This window comes from Ostrinia nubilalis, chromosome 25 (genome assembly GCF_963855985.1).
Source record: "Ostrinia nubilalis chromosome 25, ilOstNubi1.1, whole genome shotgun sequence".
NCBI lineage: Eukaryota > Metazoa > Arthropoda > Insecta > Lepidoptera > Crambidae > Ostrinia > Ostrinia nubilalis.
This window is the reverse complement of record NC_087112.1, coordinates 2899641-2917816: the sequence shown is the minus strand read 5'-3', so window position 1 is coordinate 2917816 and position 18176 is coordinate 2899641. Positions and strand designations below refer to the sequence as shown.

At 37.1% G+C, this 18176-nt stretch overlaps 2 protein-coding genes across 2 annotated transcripts in view; both read left to right on the top strand.

Moving 5' to 3' along the window:
- LOC135084070 (zinc finger protein 358-like) overlaps window positions 1-12139 on the top strand; it is an 84723-nt gene extending 72584 nt beyond the window's left edge. Inside the window, exons 6-9 of the mRNA XM_063978811.1 lie at window positions 8937-9121; window positions 9635-9800; window positions 10751-10972; window positions 11118-12139. Of these exons, the coding sequence (XP_063834881.1) occupies window positions 8937-9121; window positions 9635-9800; window positions 10751-10972; window positions 11118-12139 (1595 nt within the window). The remainder of the gene's footprint in view (window positions 1-8936; window positions 9122-9634; window positions 9801-10750; window positions 10973-11117) is intronic.
- A 3911-nt stretch (window positions 12140-16050) lies between these two features.
- Window positions 16051-17627, top strand: LOC135084069 (uncharacterized). The gene is made up of 2 exons (XM_063978809.1): window positions 16051-16245; window positions 16494-17627. Exon 2 carries the CDS (start codon window positions 16518-16520, stop codon window positions 17625-17627), a length of 1110 nt encoding a protein of 369 aa, XP_063834879.1. The 5' UTR covers window positions 16051-16245; window positions 16494-16517.
- The last annotated feature ends 549 nt before the right edge of the window (window positions 17628-18176 follow it).

Genomic DNA, 18176 nt, shown 5'->3' with positions numbered 1-18176 from the left:
GCAGTAAACAAATTAAAAAAAATCTTGCAATGAAGGTTTCCCTTCTGAATTCGAATTTCAAAAAACTTAAAACCAACCCTGGCAATGCGGATTGCAGATTCCGCTCGCTTTTAACAAAAAATACAAGTAACAAGTAGTAAAAAGTTACAAGTAGTAAAAACTAAAAACCGAGCATTTGGAAAAGTTTCAGTCGGGCTCCGATGGATCTGAACGGGGCGATGAATTTTTAAACCCCTCTGCAGACATCTTTTTTTGGACTTATGAACTAGGGAGGAAATACTAGACTTAACTGTTCGTAGACGTTTGCGTGATTGTTTTAATAACTTAATGTTTTAGTTTAATGCCATGTTTTAAGATTTTTGTATTGAGTTTATGTAGTCTCTCACCTGATGTTACTTAAGTGTAAAATAATGTAGTATACAGTCTGGGATGGCTTACAAAATGTCTAATGTCTAAATTACTTTTGCCTTAAATTGCACAAAATCGTGTTTTAGTGATACAGAAATTAGCAACTAACTTAAATCAATGAAATGGTTGTCTTTTCTAATATTAAGAAATATGTCAGTATTTTTTAAAGGCCACTAACTACTAAATTAATTATTACCGAAGTATTTACAAAGTTTTATGTTGATATTGCAATATTATCCTTTTTTAGGTAATTTATTTAAATCATTGTACATTTGTTTTTCTAAGAAGTATAAAAATCTTCATCAAATTGCTATAATGGCCGACTTCTAAGCGTTTAACCGTTTGCTCAAAGTTTTATTCATTATTTGACGACGCCAAATAAAAGTGGTGTTCAGTAGAATGATGCACTCAACGTTTACTGGCCGGATCTCAGTTGTTATCAGGGTTGCCACTTTGTTAGGCTAGACATGATACCCTTGAAATTAAAATAAACAAAAAGATCTCAGTACATTTTTTGATCAATCTCATTTGATCAATCTGTGTCATTACACAGAAACTGAGACAAATACAATGAACACTGAGGTATTACACAGCACTTTTGTTTTCAGTATAGCATGCATCAAATGAAATAGGTAAGTAGTTTATACAGTACCTACCATAGGCACACTCCAGGACACTTACACATTCCAACGATTTATGTCAATTATTTGAAAAACTAATTTCCATAATTATGAGCTCACTGTAAACATACAAATTCCAGTAATAATTATTCACATTTCACTGCTCTACACGGTTGTGTTACCTATTTGCCTTGACTTTTAAGTCAAGGAACCGTAAAATTACATAAAACTTCGATTTTTAGATTTCTAAAGAACATTTTTCTTTGTAGACATTAACTTCTGAACGCTCTTTCTGAAATCTTAGTGCAAAAAATTAAAACGAAACACGTCGTAACAGATAAAAAACCCTTAATTACAGAACTCAGATAAAAGTAAGCTCGTTAGGCAACCCTGTGCAGTCGCACGGGAAAACTTGCCAAGTGCAGTTCTCCTTTTGCATTTTTCCGAGCACAAACGGTTGTTTTTTTTTGCTTTTCTCTCTCTCCGAGGAATCTTTTTACTGAAACGGTGTACCCTTTTCAAAAGTTGGCTGGCTATCTTTCTTAACTTGACTGCGCTTGGGTGGCGTGGAGTCGAACATTTGGAACAATTTTTTAATGACGACAAAATGTGGTGATCTTTTTAACTTAAGATTTTTTGTAATATGACAACCGTGAGCTATTTATATCTTTAAATTGTCACTTATAGAGCATTTTGACCCACTACGATTTTACGTATTTTCTCCGCCTTCTGTTGTTTCTTGATGGTATGTACCAGAAGAAATAGTTCTTCATCAATTCATCTATGCCATTCCAATGCCATACCATAATTTACGAGACCATCGATTCGAAGCCCTTGGCTAACGCAACGTAAAAAAATATAGACTTAATAAAAGTATACATTTATATTCTGAAGAAAAACATTTAATGTTGAATGCATGTCCGAAAAAAAGTTTGGTAATCATCGTAACAACATAACGAAAAACACACTAAGAAACATCTCATTTTAATATTGAATTCTGCATTTAAAATACCGAAAAAATAACATTTAAAAATGTGTCAAAGACTCCACAGCGTTCTTGCTCCATGAAAACTCTTAAGTTTTTATTTGACCACTGAAGCATTCGCGAGATAGCGCCGCGGCGAAAATTAAAAAAAGCGAAAGAAAAACGGAATCTCAACGGAAAAGTTCGCTGGGAGGGGATTTTTTATTGCTCTTAACCAACTTCGCTGGTTCTCAGCTTGTTTTCATTCATTCAATCCGCGTTAAATTCATTAAATATTCATTAGACTTGGACTTTTTTGCCCGTGGGCAGTTTAAGGGTTAAGTGTTTGAGTTTAGTCTTCAAGTGTGCATTTTTATTGCCCGAAGAAAGATGTCAATCATAATAATTTACACTGATTTTCTTACAAATTCCTTTTGATGAAACTAACTGTTTATGATATTTGTCTTACTTAGTTCTTTTGATTAACTAGTTTTAATAAATTAGTGACTTAAGGAATAACTAAGTACTATTATTCCATAAGATATTAGTTATTACCAATCAAACTGTGTACCTAAGTATGGAATGGAGAACAATAAAATTGTTAGTACAATTTTTCACACAGTTCATTTTTCCGAGTAGGCTATTGAAAAAATACAAACACATTTTCATATTTTTTATTGTCAATCAAGATTTGCTATCGTAAATCTTTTTTACAGCCTGCCAAACGCACAAAAACATGCCCCAACAATGTTATATTCAAACTCATAAAATAATACACAAAACCTATGCCTTTGCTTCAATACGGCAGTAACATAAAAAAGTAAATGGCCAGTTTCAATTTAAAAAAAGAAATAGTTTTATACCACTCACAAGCGAACACATTCGAATTTAAACATCGAACGCACCGTATAAAAATAACGCACACACATCCATGTATTGATTTTAAACAAAATGGCCGCGAATAACTTGCCAATACGCGCAGGTGGAATAGTAATTTTTTTTCTGCCCGCTGCCCACCACCCCTCGAATAGTTGGGGGGTCGGGGGCGGGCGGGGGTGCGTGCCACCCCGGGGGTCACCCCCTGCACCGTGTGTGCACGCAAATTCGAGCCCAATGATTTAAATTTCCGATATGATAAATGCAGCATTAATTTTATGTATTTCCCGTACATAGGCTAGTAATTAATATTTTAGAGGATTGTTTGAAGTGTCGTATTTAATTCTGGGTAGTGTTTAGGTTTTGAATATTTGAAAGCGTGGGAAATGATGATTAGTTTGTATAAAGTAATATTTCAATGCTGTTTGGAATGGCTGCCGTTTGCCTAATTGCAGAAGGGATGGTAATGTTTAACGGCAGTAGGTAATGATACCGTTCGGTTCTTGTAGATTAAAATAGGATAGAGTCAAACTTTATTAAATAAGTCGCAGCGAGTCGCAGATTTTTCGATCTTCTATCAATGATTTCTTCTTCTGTCTTGTCTATAACCCCTACTATCAGATATTGTAAGCCATAAGCATTAAGTACAACCCATGGATGGAACCATCCTTCACTGAAAATCGGGTTCATTCCATCTGTACCCTACCCATTGTTGAAGTTTAGGAGATTTCGCTTTGTGGGACACGTGTATAAAACGACATGTCATTGACATTAAATTCTAGTGAAAACCAGTAGGTAAGTTAACATTTTCCGACTTTTCTTTGCGATTTTGAACAAAGAACATAAAGAAAGCACTATCAATTTCATTTTATCGAATGTTGAATTCTATCTTTCAGCAAAAATATAAAATTATAAATTCATATTTGGAACAATAAAAAACTTTATTTGAGGACCTACAACTACTTGCATAAGTACCTATTCATAGTTTTGTTTTTCACAGGTTAAGTTTCAAATGCGTATTATTGGCCAGTTGCAAAAGAACTGACAAAACAAAATGTGTTCGAAATTTGAATCCATTTACAACGAGTACTCTTTACTTGTCTTGTTCACGCACACATTGAAAGAAATGATTGACCTATAAAAACAATTTTGTTATTGCAGTGTTGTTGACAAAGATAACTTTATTGCTTGTAGGTACCAAGTTACTAACGATTTGATGCGTACTGTATTGTATTATGTAGTATTTATTTAATAACTAGTTACAAATAAATAAGAAGAAAGGATGCCTTAAGATTTCGTCTTATCAAAAAATATTTGTTAAAGACCTCAACTGGTAATCAACTCATGAGAACTGTATTGTATTACATAAGAAATTATATTTTTTATGATAAATGATGTTTATTTTGCACAAAACATGGTAACTTTAGGGACATGGCCTGTGTAAGTTTCCTTTTTTGACGTTACTTATTTTGTAATTAGGTTTTTTTTAAAACTGAATTATTTTGTTATACCTACTTATTCCTGCTAGATTTTAAACTTTTCGTCGCTTTCACATCGTGAATTAAACGAATCAAATAAACTGTAAAATGCGCGGGAATACATGCGAACTCAAAATGGCGCATAAGTCTGCGTTCCAAATTCAAAAATAAATTCGTTACACGCACGCGCGCGAACGACGTTTTAAAATCGACGTCGCGAGACTGCAACCGTGAATCCAATTTTTAAATTTAGATTTTTTACTGTGTTCGTGAAATATTTTTTATCTGCACCAAAAAAAAAATAGGCAATCATTTCTTTTCTAAAGCTCTAAGAAGAAACTTAATGCCTTTGCTAGTTAAAATACAAAAAAAAAACAAGGAAACGGAAACTCAGCAATATTTTCTCTATGGTCGTTTACTTTTTAAATTGCCTGGCATGCTTTATGCCTACGCTATGCCAGTCAGAGACTCTTGTATCGCTGGGAAGTACTTTTGTATGTAAATGCAATGCGTAGGCTTACGGTCTTGCAAGACCTGCTCCTACCTATATCTTTTTTAGGTTCTAATTTTGAATTTATGCGGTTTTAACGAGTGCCGATTGTATGGTATTGAAATAATTCTACGCTTTTGAATTTAATGAGTGTTTGGATTAATATTTATGTGATATTCTTGATTTATTATAAACAATGTAGGTATAATGCTATTAGATTCTCTAAGTTGGAGCTCTATTTAATTACACGTTAGGTATATGACTCAAGAAACAGAATAATCGTCTCACATTTTTAATAACTGTTATTTGAAATACTTAGTCATAGTCATGCATAGAAATCATACAATCTTAATAGCTTAACTTCAATCACAGTTATATGATTAATCAGAATAATATACTTAGTTTCAGACACAAGCAGTGTATAAGACATGAAAAATAACATTAATTTTCTATTCAAAGAACTACTTCAAAATAACTTTTCTTTTCCAACTAATTATAAGTAATTCGAACCAAGTTATAAATTCATGGCATAATCACATCTAATTAAATCAATCGTTAACATTTTAATGGCGGCTAAATCAAATACTAAAGTTAAATTCCCGCTCGATTCAAAGAACATCCTTTATACCATCGTGCATCATGTAAACTGTGCTAAGGCGAACGCCTTTCCCTTCTCTACATTTATTCATAGAGAAATAACAAAAATAGCCATAGACAACATGGCCAATATACGCTGACCCGCCAGAGTGAAGTTCCTCGTAAACTTTTAAGCGCGTTTTCGCGCGCTCAGAGCTCTATTCTCTATGGTCGGTCGAACGCGTAGGTTGTATAGGTTGAAAAATGGCTGCGCAGCTACAATAGTATGGAGACCAGCGAACCCGGAAATGTTGGGCATAGACAATTTTAATACGATGATATTGTGCATTTTTCGTTTGCGCAATCTCTGCTTTGATCCTATTAAGGTAAAATTCACTCTCTATTCTACTTAAAGCAACTATTTCTGATTTATAAGAGAATTTACTCCATCTGGTAACTCTATGTCAAAAAGTTTTACTGCAATTTTTCATTTAATTAGCACTTAGATACTGGACATTATTTTTAGGGGATCTTTTTATTGAACTCTACAACTCTACGTTATTTTTACTCATTATCTATAAACTTAAGCAACATCCAAAATTCTTTCATTTTTGATTCGGACTCAAAAATGTAACAGAAATCATTAGGAACCCCAACGGGACTGCAAAGCAGCTAATTATTTTTAATCTGTGGCAATATGGCTCTCCCAGGCGCTCGGACGCTGTATCCCGTTTCTGGTATGTCCGATAGCCGTTTTTGGCGTGATTAGCATCACCTTATAATGTTCTATGCTAGTTGCTTTTCCTTGTTAGCATTTACACGACTTTAGCTTTTAACAGCCAATAAATAACATCTATAAACGCCCGGACCGTGTCTGAAATTCGAACGCGTTCGATTCGAAAGTTTAAAAATCCGAGTCAGTACCTCTAGTAGGAAAAACTTTCGAGTTCGTTTCGTTGCGTATTCAAAGTGTCATCGAAAAATTTTGTATGAAAAATTAAACAGCGCCCCCTATATTATAGCCGCCCTAGGGGGCGCTGTTTAATTTTTCATACAAAATTTTTCGATGACACTTTGAATACGCAACGAAACGAACTCGAAAGTTTTTCCTACTAGAGGTACTGATCTTTTTTCGTATTTGAAAATTCTGATCCTTTTTTGAAATTGGAATGGTTTATTTTAATTTTTTATTTTAATGTCTTCTTCTTTTTATCTATGGCCAGGATTCGATATATAAAATGCATGATAATATTATAAGTTATTAGCCAACAATAAGGACCAAGCACTAAAATATTGTATACTTTAATGTAATAAATGTTCGTAGGTTTATGTTAGCCTGGAGCTCTTGATTAGATAGGTTACAGTTAAAGACTTGTACATTCACTTAGCCATAAAATAGAGAGGGTTCAATTATCTTAGTGTAATCATTTACAATATTAAAAAATACAGAATAGATGTACCTACTTAACTAAGAATTGCTATTGGTTTTAGATGAAAAGTCGCTATTTTATGTTTTCAAAGTAAATTTATGATGCCTGCATTTAATTACACCTATTAATCAATATGTTAACAATATAGTACGCGTTAATGCATCACTTAAAATAAATCACACACAATACACACTCAACTAGACAATTTTCAAACTAGAACTAGCAAAATAAATCAATACCACAATATGATTATGGGTCCCATAACAAACAATTACCTATAAAATACCCCCAGCCCTAACCATCATAAAGGGCTTAAATATCGCAATATTTTACGTACACTTTTATCTACAAAACCAACCTAATAAACCCAACTCAGTTATAAAATTTAGTGCCAATAAATAAAGCAATCGAACCGTTAGTGGCCGATTAGCTATACAAGGCACAAACCAGCAATATTTCTATGCATTTCGCTGTGTCAAGCCGCACAAAACCATATATCTAAGCTGTAGCATCTAGGAAATAATTCCACAATATCTCTTCTTACAGACGCACTGTGTTATACACACGCATTCTTCTCAAACATGCAAAATCACTAACACAACCGAAGCGCAGGACTATGCAGAAAAGATAGCCTATATCGTGGGTACGTGAGCGCGTTTGTGTGCGTGAGTCATCGACCCCGCCATTTGCTTGCAATACTACAGGCTAAAAGTATGCGTTCGTTTATTATGGTCTTATTTTAAAAATGGAACGGCGGTCATCGCTTTCTTTCGTTGGGTTAGGTCGCGCACGGATTTTGGCGCGAACTTTCCGAAACGGGTTCTCTTGTGTAACCTTTGGGTTACAGTTACGCCGTTCCAATTTCGAAGCCTGGTTTAGGTTCTCTTTTTGAGTTTTTGATTTGAAGGTTACTGGCTGGTTTGGTCTTGAACTCAATCATGAACGCTACAAAAAGCGAATTTTGATAAAAAAGTAGAGCAATTTTTTTTTTCGAAGACTAAGCCATCATCTTTCAAATTGCAGAGCAACTAGAGTAACTCAAGGAAATAATGTAGAGTCAAGTCTTTGCGTAAAACAAGTACTACTAATTGTGCGTTTTTTCTGGAAAACTCTAAATTCAAACCAATTTTAAATATATTTTTTATTTTTTGAACAAAAGGAACTCTCAATTCGAAAATTTTAGTTCTAAATTGCCAGTTACCTCTGAATTTACTCGTGAGATCGCAAAAGTAAGCATTTGAAGAATGTCGCGATTGAAAATTTCCTAACTGGTTTGCCCAGATGTCCGTATTTGATACTGCAATTTAGCCGACGAAGCGAAATCGCCATTATTTGTTCGTAATGACTGAATTAAACTTAATTGAGATAAAACACGGCCGTGTGACTTTTTAACTTGTTTATATGTGTAATATTTGTAATGGCTGTGTAATTTTATTGTAGGATTATGTAACTTGGCATATTTGCGTAGGCTTATTACTTCTTCATCGCCATGTTACTTGTGATTAAAATGATCAAAAACGAGCTTTAAATAGAGATTGACTTCTTTGCCCATATTCTGATAGCACGATTATACACTCAGTCTCTATTTTGTGTAAATCGGAGAATGCAGAAGTCTGTGATTGATCTTTAAAATTAAACCAATCGACTTCCATACCAGAATATGAGATGAACTACTCATTATATAAACGAGGCTTAGATTTTAGAACTCTTTACTTCTCTGTGTTTGAGAAGTCCGGGTAAAGCTAGCTCCTACATTCGACCTGAAGTGGAATTGTGTAAAGCAATCGTAATCATTTGACAATTCATAACGTACGATTATTCTGTCAAACGCTTTGTTTAACTGACTTTATCGTACGTTATAAACTGTCAAATGATTACGATTGCTTTACACAATTCAACCTCAGATCATCCACTTTCCATCAAGTGAGACGCAGGCCAAAAGCTGCCTAAAACACTAAGGCTGAGTTGCGGCACCTGACTTTAATCGTAACTATAACGATAACCGGTGTTTTTTGTATGGAGTTTGACAGATTTTTGACGTTTGCTATTGTTAAAGAAAGATTTGCACCAGCCTTACCTTTTTTTTCTTTCCAGGCGAGCGGCCCTACAAATGCCACCTCCCAGAGTGCGGGCGCGCCTTCATCCAGCTCTCGAATCTTCAGCAACATCTTCGGAACCACGACGCCCAGGTGGAGCGGGCCAAGAACAGGCCCTTCCACTGCAACATCTGTGGGAAGGGCTTCGCCACCGAAAGCAGCCTTAGAACGCACACGGCAAAGGTCAGTATTGAGAGTTTTTTGAGGGGGTTGTGGGATATTTAGAAATTTTTGGGATATTTAGAAATTTTTGAGATATTTAGAAACTTTTTATATTACCTATAATCAAATAATGTTAATTTAATGAAGTCTTTTCAGTGTAGAAATAATGTAAACTCTTACTTATATTTTTTAAGATTTCAATTTTGTAAGATGTTCTCTTCTAATGAATTTAATTTTTTTATATTGTAACTAGTTATAATACAAATTGCACCAACTCTATTTGGCAATCACCAAAATCACATGTTAACAAAATTTTGTTTCACCAAAAATCTCTTTGGCAATTTCAAATTATTTTCCAAAATTACCTTTTGGCCGTTATTGTTATTTTCGACCTTTTAACTCAAAATTCAATTTGGCTGTTTTACTATACTTTACTAAATTCCCTTTGGTCTGTATTTTTGTTTTGATGTGTTTATTTGAATGTGAAGCTAATATTTCAATGCTATGCCCGCATCGCCACCGCCGGTGGAACAGGAGCTTCAGCTGCACCTTGGTGTTTTGCAGCAACATGCCGCGCTCATGATCGGGGGCGCCACCGCCACGCCATGCCCCATTTGCCACAAAGTCGTATTCGGTGGCGAAGCACTTGTAGAACACATGAAGAATACACACAAGGACCCTAATGCGTCCGGCGTTGCCAGTAAGTTTCGAATTCGTGGCGGTTTTTGAATTCCGAAAAAAAGAACGTCGTCCTTGGATCTCTTTCTTTTTTCAAACAGGTTGTCTAGTCTTAAGTAGCATAAGCAACCTCCTTTGCGCTGAGCGTTCCTTCGTTCTTAATTTAAATTTAATGCAATTCGATGTTTAAAAATGACGCTCCCGCAGATGAGATTTATTAGTTTATAAGAGCAGCCACTGGAAGTTCGTACGTTAAATTCGTTGGTCTCCATAAAATAACTGCAACAGTAACAACAAAACATTTTGTAATCAAACATTTTGCGATGCGAGAGCTTCCAGCTGGCACAAAGCCATGAGGGGTGTTGGTTCCTTAAAATCCAACAAAAACGTATCGTTTCCATAAAATATTGCTAACTTAATAAATAAGCGTGTCCGGACGCCATCTTTGGAGCTGTTATTGTTGTAGAATTATTGGAAGGGTAAATTGTTTTGTAAACATTTGTTGCCTCTAAGAGACGACAGATTCTTCGGATGGCGTTCAGACTTTATTATGATAACATGTTTTGTTTGTGTATCTAATAGCTACATTTTCCTCATTTTCTAACGTCAACTTGCGTTTTGTTAGTATTTCTGTTCCGTTAATTGGTTTCTGTTTTGATTTACCTATTGTGTTTCCAAGTCAATTAGTTTGGTTATTATGATTTATATTTCGGTATTCATTTCTTTATTACCATAAGAAATACGACGACTCTTCGCTTTGCGTAAATACGTCCATATTTACGCCACATCCCCTTCATCCAGATCAACTTTACAATTTCAAAGAAAGAAAAAAAGAATCTCCAATTTTTGCGTAACTAAAAGCAGAAGAGTCGTCCCGAAACATTGGCACTAACAATTTGACTAACCTATTTTGTTTTTTCTTCTTCCCCCCTAACCCACTAACCTTCCCAAATCCTGGTGATGATGGCGAAGGTCCACCCGCCACGTCACCGTACCCGGCGCAAGCTAAACCTATTGATCCTTATATAGCCAAGCGGCGGACGGCGAACCACCCGTGCCCGGTTTGCGGGAAGCACTACGTCAACGAGGGTTCCCTGAGGAAGCACCTGGCCTGCCACCCGGAGACCCAGCTCACCAGCGGCCTCCGCATGTGGCCCTGCTCCGTGTGCCAGGCCGTGTTCACGCATGAGAGTGGTGAGTGAACCCATTGAACTCCATTTGTGTTTGGTTTTGACTAACAGCTGTCGATGTACTTCCAAAACCTCCAATCAAAATATCACTAAGAAAACATTTATAATGATTATATCCAAAGAATCTAAGTTAGAATCTCACGTTCCAGGTCTTCTCTCTCACATGGAGCATATGAGAATGGAACCAAAACACCAGTTCGCCGCCCAATACGTCCTCTCCCGCGCTGCGGCCGAGAGACGAGAACGTGACATACTTGCCGCTGTCTCCGCCTCGGCTGGAGGATCAGGCCTTCTGAACCTAGCGCCACCCTCGCCAGCGCACTCTGACTCCTCCTCCAACGGCCGGTTATCCTCCTCAGCCGGGTCCGAAGCGGGCGCCGCCGTCAACAAACTGACTGACCTCCTCCGATCGGCTAACAACGGCCACCAAGCATACCCAGATGAAAGAGTAGCGGCGATCGCAGCGGCAGCCGCGAACATGATGGCTCAGCCAGGAGAAGGTGCCAATGCTGTTCAGGTGGCCGCAGCGAACCTAGTATCAGCGATGAGACAGCAGCTGGCCAGAGAACCGCCACCGACGCAGCCGCCGGCTGAAACACCGCCGGCGCCCTCGGAAGCAGCACTTCGAATTCAACAAGCTGAAGCCTTACTCCGGAGTCAGGCCGAGGCTCTCCGATTGGCCGTGTCGCAGGCTGCGGCGGCGCACAACACGGAAGCGGCCAGTCCCTTGAGACACAACGGAGGCTTTCCTCCCCAACCACCAAACGACGCGAGTGGACAACTATCACCAGAGTTAGTGGAGGCGTTCCGAATCGCTCAGGAGCAGAGATTGGAGCAGGCGTTGAGGTTACACGATCCTAGGATGTTGGGCTTTAATTTGCCGTCGCCGGTTCAGCAGGCGGCACAGCAGGCTGCACAGCAGGCAGCACAGCAGGCGGTGGCCGCACAGCAGGCGGTAGCCGCGCAGCAAGCTGTGGCCGCGCAGCAAGCAGTGGCAGCGCAGCAGGCAGTTGCCGCACAGCAAGCAGTGGCCGCACAACAGGCCGCACAACAAGCCGCACAACAAGCTGCTCAACAGCAACATATGCAGCAGCAGGCTGCCCAGGCCGCCCAGGCCGCCCAACAGGCCGCACAACAGGCGGTCCACCTCCAACAAAACCCTCAACCATGAAAATTCAGCTATTACTAATCCGACGCGATTTCGGCCAAACACAAAATCGTATAGCAGTAATCTAGGTATAGTAAACAAATCGTTCGGTATTTTTTGGACAAAAACATTTTTTTCGACGGAGTGTGAACGTGAAATCGCCTCTGGTTAGTAATTTCGTTGATACATATTTCGGAAACATTTTTGTTTCGATTTATAATTTAAACCGGAAAAATATGGTAAAAAAAAACTAAATTAACGCTAAATCTTAGATAGAACTAACTATTGTAAATAACGGAAGTTTAGTTGGAAATGTTTCTCGTGTAAATATAAAGAGGAATGCGATTAGTTAAATAAATGAGCAAATGGAACAGAAACTCGCCCGAACAAGTAATTAGATGTAGAAAATGTGACAAATAATATTCAGTGCAATCTTCAATAATTATTTGTTTGGTTGTTATTGAGTGTTTTTATTATTATTAATAGAAATGAGGTATTTATTTTTTATTAGCTTTACCACGAAGCAGTGTATTTCTTAGCTTAGTACAAAGTTTTGGATGTGCCAAACTGGTTTAAGCACTTTTAATCGCATTTAGCGAGACTTGCAATATTTAGTTGCTTATTAAGTTTCTGTAGAGTAATTTAGATGCTATTATATTATTAAAATTTTGTTTTTTTATTATATCTTTTCTTGCAATAACACGTCTTATGCTAGTCACGTTTTGAACGCACAAATTATATTCTATTGAAGAGGAAATTTCAAAAAGTTTTTATTTTTATATTTTTCGTTTGAGACTAAAAATGGCTAACTTTTATTGGCGTATATTTTATTTTTATAATAATTGCCATATTAGTTGTTAGTGTACATACGTAGGCCCGTTACGTAATGTTGAAGCTTTTGTTTAGATAAAAAGAAACCGTTTATTTTTATTATTGAAATACTATTTTTTATTTTAACAAAAATCAATTATTTACACAATAATTTGTATAGTTGTATATATAAACTTTATTGATTATTATTTTTCACAAGACTGCCGTTACTTATTCTTTTTATGTACATAAAATGATTGTTTCATGAAATTGTACGTGAATAATAACAAATAGCGATTTTTCACTCCACTAACAGACAAGACAATACAATAATTATTTATAAGACATAAATTGGACATCGTCGAAGAAGAATTATAATAATGATCACTTCACAAGAAAAGAACATCTAACTTCGACAATAAGCTTCGAATAGACATCAGACAACTAACACACAAGACATTCTTTCCGTCATAACGAATGTTGAGAAATAGCCCAAATATTTTACATTTTTATTTATTTTATATGTACTTACACGCTTTTAAATGAACCACAATAGCCCAGTGAATCATTTTAAATGGTTAAAAGAGAAGCAGATCGCTTCCGTTTAACCACCAGAACAGTAACAAAGCATCTAGGATGCATAGCAGTTGCCATTGCAATAGATTTATAGTTCAAGATGAACAAAACGAAATTACAAAATGTGGCACAGATTTTGCAAAAGCTGTGTACCATTTTGCAATTTGCAATAAGAATGTCAAGTGTTGCCGAATATGAATTCTTTTAATATTATCATCATGTATTATAATAAGTGTCGATTGATGTGGACAAAATTGTGTTCGTAATCAATATTGTCCACAGAAATTGTAATATTATACGTATAATCGTAACATAGGTAGGGTATAGTAAGCTGATTTTAATGTACGTAATTATTTCATTCTTGAATTAATATTGGTATTATCGTGGATCAGTGTCGTGACACGTCTCAGGTGCGCACGCTGTCGCGGTTTATCAATGTAAATAAAGAAAAAAATCACAATGCAATAGCCCAAAAATTCATTATAATTTCGTCGTGACATTTGGTTAAGGATGGGAGTTATTATTGAACTTTTAGTTGGTGTATGTCTTTTTTTTTTATGAAATACAAAACTTTTCGGCAAGTGTTAACTTATTATTTGGAATGAAACGGCCAGTACCATCAAGACGCGAAGGTTACTTGATAAAGATTATGTTTTCTAGGAAACGTGAATCTCTAATTAGACTAAAACTACATTTTCGACTGAAAAAATTACGGTTTCGACAATGCAATAAAAAAATCAAAAGTGAACGGATCGCTATTTATGTAAAAAATGTCCTCATAAATTAATATATAAATAAATTTAATATAACAACAAAAGAAGTTCCTATGAATATTGTATAAATGGTATTGTTTTAAATTTAGGTCTTAGTAGAAGGAAAAATTTATGGACGTTTGGTATTTTTAAAGTTGTAATTAAAGAACCATCGTGTTAGGGAACTTAATTCGCAGTGGCGAGTTGTACAAACTAAAAAGCACGGATCGTGAATCCTAACATTAGATTTTTAGATCAAAAGTTACGTTTCCAAGAAAGTGTTCAAGCGGTATTTAGGCTTACATTTTTGTGCGGCATGTGTATAATGTAAAAAAAAATATTTGTAAAAAAAATATAATATTGACGTTGTATTTTCGAGATCGGAATTTAAATTTAAGATTTTTGAATATACGAAAAATACTCTGAATAGGTGTTAGTGTATTGGCATGCCACACGAAAAAGTAAGTGCAATCGTAATTTCTGTGATCATCGAAAAAGGAATAGTTATAAATCAGATCGTGTCTGTGAGTTGACAGAGGTTACTTTTAAGTTTTCGATGGATAAATTTTTTAATGTTGATAAAAATATGAAAAAAGAAAATTTTTTCTACATTTTATTTTACGACAAAAATTCCGTAGTTAAGCTGTGTACATTTAATACTAATGCCTAATTAACAGTAATGCGATGACATAGCTCACCGCGCCATGGCGAATATGAAGAAAACTGCCCCGCTATTTCCATTTAAGCATTTTTCTTCAGATTTGCGTCTTAGTATCAATAGAACTGGATTCAGTTAAGTCGATACACAAGTGTGTGATTTTTACCATCTCCACATACCACATTTTCCATAGAAATGCGCTGTTAGTTTTATTTTTACTGTGAAATGGATATGACGCTTACAATTAATGTTGTAGTTTAATTGGCTATTATAATAATTAAAGTTAAATAATTTTGTTGATGATTTTGTGTTGATAGAAAAATTGGTTAAATATTCTCAAGATAATTTTTATTGTTGCTCGCTCGGTAACAGTTAAACCGCAATTCACGAGTAAACGAATGAAGGTATTTATGTAAAATACCTATTACTAATTGCAACAACATCCAGCAATTACATTACATTTTTTATTTGTATGTTAAGGAAACGCTGTGAATTGTGTGTGTTATGTACACACGTTTTGCAATTTTCCAATTTATGTGTACAAAAATTGCAAAGTTGCAAAACGTGATTAATAAAATAGTACACGATTCACAGCGTTTTTTGTTGAGTTTGTTAAAATGACTTGCTGTTGATTTACATTAAACATCCTCATTGTCTGTTAAAGCTTTTGTTTTGAAGCTTTGTCGTTTACGTTGTTTGTATTTCAGCTTGTTTTACAATATATAGTTAAATATACACAATTATTACACGTAATTTAAGAGTAGACAGGATAGCCAGGTTTTCAATTATACCACACAGTAGTTATTAACGTATATTATTGTAAGTTAGCATAATTAATGTAATGTAATTCAACGGGACTAATTTATAAAATGTAACCATTTTCAGATAACACATTTTTATAAATTTGTCTTTGTGTGACGTATATTAGGCACAGCATTATGTCCTTGATATATGTTACGGAAGTAGTAAACAACGAAATAAAAAAAACACATAAATACAAAAAAAAACCGTGTACTTATTCGTACTTAATGTCATAGATAATCAGATCTATTATTATTGGTGTTTTATGGGAATATTTGTATCCCTACGGTAGATGTTGTATCCATTTCGAAGTGAAAATACCTTTACTTTGAAGACGCTAGGTGGCGCTTTACCTAGCTAGACTGTATAAAGACGCTCCGCGCAATTTTGATAATTAGGAGTGAAAATAATAATCTAAATCAAAGTTACTATACACCATTTTAATTGTAAGGACATGGACCTCTAATCAGTGAATTCGATTCGTAAACAATAAGGCTGCAGTGAGTGTTATTAGCAAATAAATTCTCCAAAAAGTGAGTTATCGACTTGAAGTGACAATCTGTGTTGGTGTATGTGAAACAATTTTGATTGTGTATACCCGACACAAATACCACTTGCGTCCACAGTAGTGTCAAGTACGACTGTTTAGTTCGTTGGTGACTCACAAGAGACTTTGACGCAACGGCTAACACGGCCGGTCTAACCCAGCATACCACGGTTCGAGTCTCACTTGGAACTTTTTTTTTGCCTTTTTTTTTTTTTTGTTTATTTTTTGTTTTAGTCTGCTTTTTTCTTCACTAAGACAATGTCGCTTGAAAATAGAAAAATCTGTGGTGGCTGTTTCGAGCCGATTGAAGATAGTCGAAGATGGCTAGCGTGCCACCTCTGCAAGGAGTTCTTCGACCTGAAGTGCGCCGGGGTTACCGAAAGGCGCTTCCACGGCACGCTGGTTGGTGAGCGCAGGAATGCGTGGAGGTGCGTCACATGCGTCAGTAGGCAGCCCAAGAGGGACAACACTGAGACGCCCGTCCGCGCTGCTGCGGACGGCGTTATGGTGCGGAGGGGGGCCGCCACCATGAGCCCCACTTGTCTCGACGCCTCAATGCTAGAGCAGGCCAGTCAGGAGAATCCGAACGCTACTGCACTGAATATTACTATGGAAGTGACGGATGTGCAGGCGCTCTTCTTGGAGATCAGGCAACTTCGCGAGGAGATGCGCGACGAGTTCAGATCCGTTCGGGCCCAGATCGACACACTGATCGGCAGAGTCTCACTGTGCGAGCACAGAGTCGACGCTCACGACGAACGCCTGGGTGACATCGAGCGAAGACTCGAGGCCGTGGAGTCCCGTCAGGCGTCGATCAGCTCGGCGCCCGGGTCGGAGACACTCACGCAGATGGAGCGGACGATATCGGAGCTCAAGCTGGAACTCAACGAGCGGGACCAGGAGGCGCTCGTCGCCGACTTGGAGATCGGCCACCTCCCGGAGGAGAAGGGGGAGAACGTCCTCCACAGCGTCGCCGTGCTCGCCGGGCGCCTGGGCGTGGCGCTGGACGAGCGGGACGTGGTGTTCGCGGAGCGCGTGGGCGCGCCGCCGGCCGAGGCGGGCGGGCGCGCGCGCCGCGTGGTGGTGCGGCTGACGCGCCGCCACCTGCGCGACGAGCTGCTGCGCGCCGCTCGCGTGCGCCGCGGGCTGGCCGGCGAGGGCGGCGCGCGTGTGTTCATCAACGAGCGCCTGACGCGCTCCAACCGTCAGCTATTCCACCGGGTGCGCGAGGAATGCCGCAGGTTGCAGTGGAGGTACTCTTGGACAAGGCGTGGGCGCATATTCGCTCGCAAGAGCGACGGTGCGCAAGTGTTTCAACTCCGGTCGCTAGGAGATCTTGAGCGGGTGTTTGGTTCATCGTCAATATGACTAATTGAGACCTGCAATTATAACAAATTATTTGACATATGTGCGAGAATGATAAATTCAACTGATTTAATTTTCAAAAATATACTATTACCTGTATTTGTTTCTCTTGTAATTGATGTTATGGTTATTAATATAATATATGTTTTGTATCAATTCCAAATGCATTGGTGTGCCATAGAAACAGTCGTGATGGATGGAATTAATTGTAATCGTTTGTATAAATTATTTATTTTAAACCATAGTTCTTTAAATATATTAATGCATGTACACAGGAGTGGAATTTTGTGCCAATTGATAATTCAATTTGTTCATAAACTTATTATTATACATTTAATTATTGACTCATATAATGGTCGTATTTTTTTGCATGACATAATTCAATCTTATTACATTTCTCGTGTTTATCTAGTTCGTATCTTGGATTATATAATTATTGACATATCTCTTAACCTTATTTTCTACATTAATTCCTGTTCGTTTTATTTGTTTATATTTACAGTTATCACGATTATTAATGACATTTTGATATCCCGATATTGGTGTTTGTAT

Coding starts and splice junctions, on each gene's coding strand:
- LOC135084069 (XM_063978809.1), top strand. CDS start 16,518: ATGTCGCTTGAAAATAGAAAAATCTGTGGTGGCTGTTTCGAGCCGATT.